The sequence below is a fragment of the Condylura cristata genome, unplaced genomic scaffold, assembly GCF_000260355.1.
Source record: "Condylura cristata isolate star-nosed mole 26May11 unplaced genomic scaffold, ConCri1.0 scaffold00001, whole genome shotgun sequence".
NCBI classification, from domain to species: Eukaryota; Metazoa; Chordata; class Mammalia; order Eulipotyphla; family Talpidae; genus Condylura; species Condylura cristata.
In genome coordinates, this window is record NW_004567102.1 from 52,741,999 (window position 1) to 52,751,838 (window position 9,840).

The 9,840-nt window shown below is 39.4% G+C and overlaps 1 protein-coding gene across 1 annotated transcript in view; it reads right to left on the reverse strand.

Moving 5' to 3' along the window:
- Positions 1-512: 512 nt before the first annotated feature.
- CDK19 (cyclin-dependent kinase 19) overlaps positions 513-9,840 on the reverse strand; it is a 128,351-nt gene continuing 119,023 nt past the window's right edge. The window contains exons 9-13 of the mRNA XM_004673765.2: positions 9,298-9,370; positions 8,819-8,916; positions 7,810-7,888; positions 6,910-7,170; positions 513-2,186 (exon numbers count right to left, since the gene is read on the reverse strand). Coding sequence (XP_004673822.1) covers positions 2,055-2,186; positions 6,910-7,170; positions 7,810-7,888; positions 8,819-8,916; positions 9,298-9,370 — 643 coding nt within the window. The 3' untranslated portion in view covers positions 513-2,054. The remainder of the gene's footprint in view (positions 2,187-6,909; positions 7,171-7,809; positions 7,889-8,818; positions 8,917-9,297; positions 9,371-9,840) is intronic.

Genomic DNA, 9,840 nt, shown 5'->3' on the forward strand with positions numbered 1-9,840 from the left:
ATAAGTCAATCACATGGCAAAGACATCCCAGGAAACTTCCTGTCACAGAGCCATCAGCAGTTCCTTGAGGACAGGAAGTACACCTTGCCCCCTGTATCTTCCAGCCAACATAGTATGTGGCACAGGGTGAGGGTGTGGTGAGCACCTGACGACCTGTATGGACAGTGAGGTCTCAGGGTGTAGGACAGAACTTTGTACAAGTAGCTACATTATGTAGAGGGCTATTAAGTCCGTTTTAAAAGATAAAACAGGGTAAACTGTGATGGAGACAATCAGAAATTCCTTTCAGTGGATTCCATCAACTGTTTCTTCTTCAGTATTAATGATTATCACAATACAGACTTTGTTGTTAATGAGCATTCTTATGCTGAGATCAGTAAGGTCCTCCCTGGCTATAGTATCACATCAATAGTGCAAAATGTATACTGGCTTCTGTCTAAAATCTTAGATTACTTGTGTATGGACCCAGAGTATCATAACCAGGTAGATAAGTTCACAAAGAATAGTTTAAAAAAAATGCATATAACTTGCATATACAACAATCAGCTATTTCTTCTAGCTCAAGAAAACATTTAAAACAAGGCTGGTGCTGCTAGTAGCATTCAGAAGAACACAAATTTTTTGCCCCTTACATTACAATGGGACCACTAAGTGTCTACTCTTCCTTTTGACTCCGGGGATTGAGGCGGTTCCTTAAACTGGCTAAGAACTCAGCCTCTAATTCATAGATCATGGAAATGCAAATATGCATTTTATCTAGTATATAGTCTTATACTATCTGCCATAGCTTTTAGGCACAATTATTAAGTTTTCTCCTAGGGGCAAAGGAAAGCATTCAGTGCAATGAAAAGATTCTTGATAGAATTAAGTTTCAGTAACAACAGCAAAATTATGCATACATAATACATATTTTAAACATGGATGAAACCAAAATTTTAAACATGCTTTAAAAATAGTCACTCTATGTCTAATGCAATATGAATGAAGAACGCTGCTCTTTATTTTAAAAGCAGATTAATTTGCAGGCTTCTATTTGAGTACCCTTGATTATGTAAAAGTTACTCAAGCTGACCCAGATGTGAAGAAACCAATGGTCTTTAGAGAAGCCAACTTTATATACAATACACACTAAAAGCTTTTCCTTCAAAGGGAAGTAATACATCCTTTGATCAACATTACTCCTTAAAGAAATCCTAGTGCAGTTAACATTCTCATCAGTTTTCTGGTGTGGGTCACCAGAGGACTGTATTTCACCAAGCTCCAGAAACCCTTTTAAAGGCAGACTTAGCTACATGAAGGTTAAAATTATAAATCTTAATTACTGAATACAATTCAGGATAAGATGATTCTGGGAACTAAGTTCCATATAAATGATTATATAAAAATTACCACATCCTTCAGTTCTTTAGAGCATAAAGCACAGTAACTGCAAAGATCTAGGCTGTTTTTGGTTGTAGGTGCTCTCTGTCCCACTGCTTGTCTTATTATTAGACCTTCCCTGAAACGAGATAAATAAAAACGTGATAGTAAAGTACTTTGGGACAGTAACAGTTTCTGTTTAAGACTTCCATGAGCAAAACAGTTATATTCTGTGAAAACAACGTAGTGCTTTTAAAAGGTGCATTTTTACCTGTGTTGCTAAATTAGTTCACAAAGTATAAAACTATACACCGCTGGAGTCCTGTTTCTAAAACATTAAAATCCTATTAAAAGAGCTTTGAAAAGATAATCATAGTGATTGCTACAGCATGAGAAAGGTGCACCAGGATATCCTTCAAAAAATGCTGAAGGTTACAGAGTGCTGGGATTAGATCAGATGCTTTATCAGAGAAGTCACAATGGAACACATGCAGGGAAGGGGGCTGGGGAAACTTCACAAAAACCTCAAGTCCATCAAGAAGAGGCGTCATCAACCGGTCCTGCAAAATGCTCAGTTTGTAATTTCCGTCCCGATCAGACGAGTCTGAAGCGGCATCACAGTTTGCATTTTTGGTTCTTCTCAATGCAGGCATATTGCTGGAGTCTGCCCGGCCCGGGCTGCAGCAGCTCCGTGCTCAGTACCGGTGGGCCTGGTGAGAGGGGTGGTACTGCGAGCTCTGCTGTGAGGAGGAGGAATAGCCGAGTGTGCTCTGGGACTGGGAGGATCCCTGAACGCTGCTTTGGTAATTCAGGCGAGAACTGGAGTGCTAGGAGAGGAAATCAGAGAAAGGGAATTACTAAGGCAGGAAAAAAAAAAAAAAGCCATTTTCAGCAAAGGCTTCTGGTTCAGACCTCAGTAGCTGACAGCTAACTGGGGTTATTCATGCATTTTGCTTATTCGGCACCACATCTGGCTGGATTTCTTCGGGAGATGAGATACACTGGCAAAGAAAGGGAGAGGGGAAACTTATGCTGACCCACTGCTCTTTGTACTAATTCTGGTTTGCTTTTCTTCGCATAATAGAGATTTGCACACAAGAATGATTAGTTTGGCACACTAAATCAATGGTAGTTATAACACATACTGACAATATTCTCATAAGTAACAAATTGGCGATTAAGATACCATTTTTTGGAGAAGTGTTTTCAGAGGTAGAGGCTGGAGAGGCAGCAACAGCACCCACACGCCAGGCAAGGTGGGGTGGCAACAGATGGACCTTATGAACGTCAGGCACTATTTAGATTAAAATACTTTTCATACCTGAAAATGCCCTCAAGAAAAAGCAGAGGTAAATGTATTTCAATTCAATATATTTTTATTACTTTAAATGAAACATTTATCTTCAAAGTATGTAAAAGGAAATTTCATGTATAGAGTAAGACATGACACCTGGTTAAATACAAACTTCGTTAGAACCAGTGTCTTTGGCTATGCTTAGAAGGCTGGTGTGAGCCAAATGTGGGAGAAGTGCATGCAATAAAGCCATTAGTTGGAGCTAAAAAATGCAAATGACTTTGCGGTGGCCCTGGGAGCTTCAAGAATGACAAATATCAACAAGGTCTCCCCACCTGGTGTACAAAGCAGCCAAACTGGACTTGCCACATCTGGCCCAAGACAACAGGGCAGTAAGACTGCCCGGTTAAACACAACTCTGCTTTGCTCCCTCCTCCTGACTCTGATTAGTTGATATAAGAAGCATTTCAAAATTCCAATTTCTAAGGTTTTTTTTTTTTTTTTAATGTTCTATCTAGTCACAAGTTCTACAATTTTAAGACTGGTGAGGTCTGCTTTGCTTTCTCAGGTTAGATTCACAATAGCTCAGATAAAGAAAGAACAAACATATTGAAAATATGAAAATCACAAATATGTGGGAACTCCCTCACCTCACACAAGTCTCTCCAGCTAAATAGCTGAGATGGCTATCCACAGATCTGCTGTGTTATTTTAAGTGGAGAGAGCAGAAGAGACAAAGAGAAGCATTTAGAAGAACTCCTGGATTTGAAAGAAGTCAGTGATAATTGACTTTAATCAGGTTAGTATAATACAATCAGAGACCCAAAGAGGAGCTCAGTATGTAGTAAAGGTGTGCTGCACCTATAATTGAAAAGAAAGTTAGGGGGAAAACGGAATTTATAACCAAACTCAAATATGTTATCAACTACCACCCAAATAGCAAGTTATTTTTGTAGGTCAAACTGAAGCCTTGATTAGTTTAATTGGAACCACAAGGAGGTAGTATATAGACTCCCGCTAATAGGTAATCTTTTGAAAGATGGAAATAGTTGTGTGAAAACACATTAGTTTGTCGAGATATTCAAAATGTAAAGCCTGTTTATGAGCTATTTATTATGTCTTCTTGCTAATGTTTCTCTTGATTCCAGTTCCTTATCAGTGAGTTTATGTCTCCCTTGCCTGTAGTTGTGTTTTCTATTATCTCTAGCTAAATCCTCCTCCTCCTCCACAAGTTCCCAGAGGGTCTATGGCTCTAAATCTTTTTGGGTTTTTTGCCTTTCGTTTAAGCTTTCCCTTTTCTTCTTGGAGCTTTTCTTAGCTTGTTACTACCCTGAAAATGTTTCTGGATTTTGGTTTTGTTAGGATTTTTTGGTGAGGATGGAGGAGAAGGGCAAAATTTCCTATGCTTTCTTCTCTCCAATTAGTAATCCTAAGATTTTTTTTATTTAATTACCTGAATTGGTAAAATCTGGCTTTGTATCTTAATAACAAAAATGCATTTTCTACCCTCAAAATTATTTCTAGTGAGATTTAACCACTATTTTTGAGACGTCTCAATCTTAATTGCACTCTTTTTAAAAAATTTACTTATTTATGCATGTAAGAGCTGGGGTATAGGCCAGAGGTGTGGTGGGGGCAGGGGTAGAGGTCAGAGTATTCACCAGAGACAGAGCCGGGAGCAGAGCAGGCAGACTGAGGAAGTACACTGCTGAGGGAGGCAGCTGGTGATAGAAGACGTCTGCTGCATCATGTGGGTGAGCTCCCTGGCCAGGGATCGAACTCATGCTGCAGTGGCTGCAAACTGCTTCATAGTGCTGAGACGTAACCCCTTGTGCCACTAGGAAGGCCCTCTAAATTTCACTCTTATCTGTGATTATGTGGCTACTTACTAAATATTTCCTTCCAGTGAAAGCAAATCTTTCTGAGGTATAAAGTTATTTTGTCCAAAATAAGATGCCACTTCTCTCTTTTTTCAAGTGCTTAGTTAAGCCAGCTATCTTTTTATCACCCAAAGTTGATATAAGTAGCAGTAATTAGTGGTACGGTGAGAAATCTTATTTCAGGAAGGAGGAACTGTATTCTCCCCCTTCTTGGAGTGTCAGTTTAAAACAAATAAAGAATTTAAGTATCCCGAAATTACACAAAATATGACAAAAGTCTTCATTTTCATATAATACCCTAGAGACAGCACAAACATTAAAATTATGTGCAACATAATTACAATGGGATCTAACAGAAATCTAGTTTCCTGACCATCCTACCAAAAGCAATTTACAGAATAAATACCATTCCAATAAAAATCTCAATGACGCCCTCCCTGATGGTGTAGTGGGTTAAAGCACAGCACTAAGAAGCTAAATCCACTTCCGCATGAGTTGATCCCGCCTACCTTGGAGGTGACCACATGGCGTGGCAGACCTCCCCTGACCGCCCGCTGCTCCCCTCAGCAGTGTACTTGTCAGTTGGCCTTTTCGGCTCCCCACTCTGTCTCTGATGAATCCTCTCACCACCCCTGAACCTCTGGCCTGTACTCTAGTTCTGCATGCATAAATAAATAAATCTTTAAAAAAAAAAATCTCAATGACATTCTTCAAACAAATGGAACAAATATTTCTGAAATTTAGATGGATCCTCAAATAGTTAAATCTCTCCTAAATAAAAGGAGAAAGAATGGAGGTATTATACTCCCATGCTCCAAACTATACTACAAAGCCATAATAATAGAAAAAACTGCATGTTATTGGAACAAAACCAGACACACAGACCCACGGAATCAAACTGAAGCCCCAGAAATAAAGCCATACATATAAGCTCAACTAATCTATGACAAAGGATCAAAGAAAATATACTGCACACTGAACAAAGATAGCCTCTTCAATGCAGGGTGCTGGGAAAATTGGACTGCCACGTGCAAAAGAATCTAACTAGATGACCATCTCACAACACACCAAAAAAAAAAAAAACAACAACAACAAAAACAACCTCAGATTGGATATAAGACTTGAATGTAAGACTTGAAACCATAAAATATATAGAAGAAATCATAGGCAAAATACTCCATCACATGTACCTCAAAAATATCTATGAGGACTCATCTTCAGAATCAAGGAAAACAAAGATAAACAGCGGGGATTGTTTCAGACTAATTCTGTACAGTGGACGAGACAGTAACCAGAAGGAAGAGATATCCTATTGACAGAGAGAAAATATCCTCACACAAAACAGATATACAGAGGGACTGGCCACAAAGATCTATAAACAGCTTACATAGCTCACCAAAAATAAATAAATGAAGCAAAAGGGCAGAAGAGTTAAAAAGACATTTCTCCAAAGAAGAAATGTGAATGTCCGATAGGCATATGAAAAAAAGTTTAATATCACTTACTATCAGGGGAATGCAAATCAAAACCACAATGAGATTCCACCTCACTCCAGTGAGAATGGCGCCATATTAAAAAAAACAAAAAACTGGGAACAAATGCTGACTAGGATGCAGGAAAAAAAGGAACCCTCTTACACTGCTGGTGGGAATGCAAACTGGTCCAACCCCTATGGAAAGCTTGTGGAGATAACTCAAATTACTAAAAATGGATCTACCATATGACCAGCAATTCCACTCCTAGAAATCTACCGAAAGGTAGATTAATTCAAAAAGCTACCTGCACCCCTATGTTTACTGCAGCACTATTTACAATAGGTAAGATACAGAAACTACCCAAATACCTAAAAATAGATGACTGGCTCAAGAAGATGTGGTATACATATATACAATGGAACACTAATCAGCAATCAAAAAAGATACACTCATGCCATTCATAGCAACATAGATGGAGCTGGATGGGATTGTGAGTGTCTGAATAAGTCAGAAGGAAAAAGTAAAATATCAGATGGTTTCACATATAGGTGGAATAGAGGGAAGTAAAACAAAACCTGGAAAAAGACAAAACTGTATAACTATATAACTAACTATATATCAGGCAAACTATAGATCTGAGGCATCCAGCAAGGAGGGCAAGAAAGGGGGAAAAACTCAGGAGGGAAGAGCACAAAGGACTTTGTAATGTTCATGAACGCTATGGTGGTGGTGGGAGCTTGCAGGGATTATACCTGAAGGAAGAAATCCACTACTGTACAAAACAAACAATAATGGAAGAAAGCAAATACATAAGAAAATAAGTATAAGAAAAATGTTTTAAAAATCTAGTTCCCATTTCATAAAACGGGTGAACATTTAAAAAGCAAACTTAAGGGACTACCTGATAATCTGAGGGCATGACTGGCCCCCCTGAGTTTGCGCCTGAAGGTCCCAGCCGCGGTTTCTTGTTTGGAGGCACCTGGTTGAGGCTGGAGTCCTGACTGTGCTGCAGCCCGGCTCCAGCGCCCCCGGCACCCGCTGCTCCCGCAGTCCCATTGGTCTGGGTGCTGTTCTGCTGTGGCGGAGGGGCCTGAGGCGGAGCTGCTCCCTGCTGTGGAGGGGCTGTGGGCTGCTGATGCTGGTTCTGCTGCTGTTGCTGATTCTTAATAGGAAAAAAAAGCAAAGAGCAAACTTGATACAGAATTAAACGAGAAAGACATTTCTACATGTGACTGCTGACCAATCTGGGAGTGACTGATGTGGGATACCAAAGTGACTGGAATGAGTGGAGGGTGAAGTAGCAAGGCAGACCAAACCCCCAAAAGAAAAAGTACAGGTTACTCATTCTCTTAGGTTCAGTTATATGCACATTATCCTCCAAATCAGTCAGATACCACACTGAAAAGCATAAGGCATCAGGAAAGCTACACTCATTAAAACAGCTCTAACAGTCTTTCCTACCATGATTTTGGAAAAGCAGGGGAGGTTGGAGAAGGGCCTGACATAGCCAATTATGACCAAAGAACAGAATGACGCTTAGGAAAACAGCCTGGATACAGTGATGACAATAACACTGGACAAAGTAAACAGAATGAAGAATTGGGGAATAAGACAGGCTAAAAACAAATCAGGAAGTTCATTCATTTGTAAACTTACTGTATAAAATTTCAAGGTATATCTACCAGAAATAAATTAATTGAAGGTAGTAAAATATTAGGAATTATTGAATTATACTTCCCAAAGTTGTCCTTTTGCTTCCCTTACTCTGACAGTGAAAGTATATACTAAAGCAAGTTTATACCTTGTCACCTTTCTCTTCAGGCTCATCTTCATTAAGAAACTCTCGTTTTGGATATGGAATCTGGCAGCCAGCAAACACGCTAAATATCATTAAGAAAAAAAAAAAGAAGAAGAAATACCATGATCTAAAATCTATGATATCAGTGGCATTGATTTAAAATTCTACCATTTTTTTCTGAATTTATTTCCTAATCTTTTATCTATGGCTGATAGCTTGCCTCCCAACACACTTTAATTTAATCAACAAGGAACAATTAATTTTCTACATTTTTTTATAGTAATTGCCACTTTCACTAGCAAATCTTAATTGCCATTGGCTAGCTGATATTAATCGTCTCAGCAGGTGGCCCTGGCTCAGGAGGTGGTGACCAGTGTGTGCCGTGCCCCTGGTTGCGCTCCCGGCCTCCTGTTTCCCTATGGAGTGGTTTCCTACAGACGCTGAGCATGGTCCCTGTCAATGTGCTTTGTGACCAGAGTCAGTAAGATAAACATGGACGGTAGTGAGAAGGGGTGGTGACTTGGCTAGCAGGTGCAACCTGTTCCACACAATTCCATCAGCACTAAAAATAAATGAATTTGTAGTGCTTCAATAATGATTTGGGGGGGGGAGGGGTGTTTAAAGAAATGTTGCACTGAAATTTATGTAAGTGGATGTAACAAGGATAGGGAATAGCTGGGTCTGGTAGAAAGTGGAACATGGAATTTTAAATTCTCAGTTCCCTACTAGTTTGGTTTAAACTAATCTGGTTGATTGATCTATGAAACATCCCATCTGTTTTCAGCTTTACTAAATATGAACATTCCCAGAATAATTGTTTTCACTCACACCTCTCTATAGTTTTGCCTGTTTCAAATTATGGAAGCTTCCTCTTCAGTAGCTTTCCTTGGAGGTAGAATTACCTTGGAGGTAGAATTAATGTCAAAAAAAAAATACTTCAGTAACCAGTGATGTGTTGCCACCTGCCATCCTTACCTTGGAGTAAAGGACATAAAAAAGGAAAGATACATACTCTAAAGTTGGCAATGGGTCCTCCTGAAAATAGGGATCCTGCAGAGCCTGTTCTGAGGTAATTCTCTTGGTTGGATCCATAGTAAGGAGTTTCTGAAGCTACAGTAATACACAAGAAATTGATAGAACATGAAAACGTTGCTTACAAGACCATGTTTTGATTTTTGTATCACTATCTCAGGGTTAATATTTTGTATAGTTCACTGCATGCTTACTATACATATTTATGTTAAATTGGCAGAAATTATCAGAATTAAAGCCCTTTTAGAATTTTTTTCTACTGATAAATCATTAAAAAAAATTAAAATCAAAAGTCAAGGTTGTTATCTCCACAGATGTCATTTTACTTTGCCCTAACATCCACCAATTTCTTTCCCTCCTTAAAGGAGGAGAAAATGCCATGACAATTTCATGGTAAATGGGAAGAGGTAGGAATTGTGCTAAAGATCCAACTTTCCTGCCTGGGAAAGATGTACCTACCAGGAGGAACACTTTGCTGTCAGGCTTCACCTTGTGTTTCTCCATGTACTTTATGAGGCTACTGTTGGCATACCTGCAAGGACATGACAACCACACATCACTGCACACACTCACACGATTTATACAATTTATATTTTAAAGATCTATTCATTTATGCATATAGAAGTAGGGCACAGGCCAGAGGCGTGAGTGGTGAGAGGATTCACCAGAGACAGAGTGGGGAGCAGAACAGGTTCACTGATGAAGTACACTACTGAGGGGAGCAGCAGGCAAGACAGGAAAAGTCTGCTGTACCATGTGGGTCAGTTCCCTGGCCGGGGACCAAACTTGTGCTGAAGCAGCTGCAGCTAGATTTGGAGTGCTGCACTTTAATCTGCTGGGCCACCAGGAAGGGCCAATTAATTAGTAGATTCTCAGGCTCTATCCCACATCCTGAATCAGAATCTACACTTTTCACAAGGTTTCCAAGTGTACTGTAGGTATATAAAAGTTTGAGAGGCACTCATTATGTGTATTAATTAAAAAAAAAAATTTCCTCTAGTG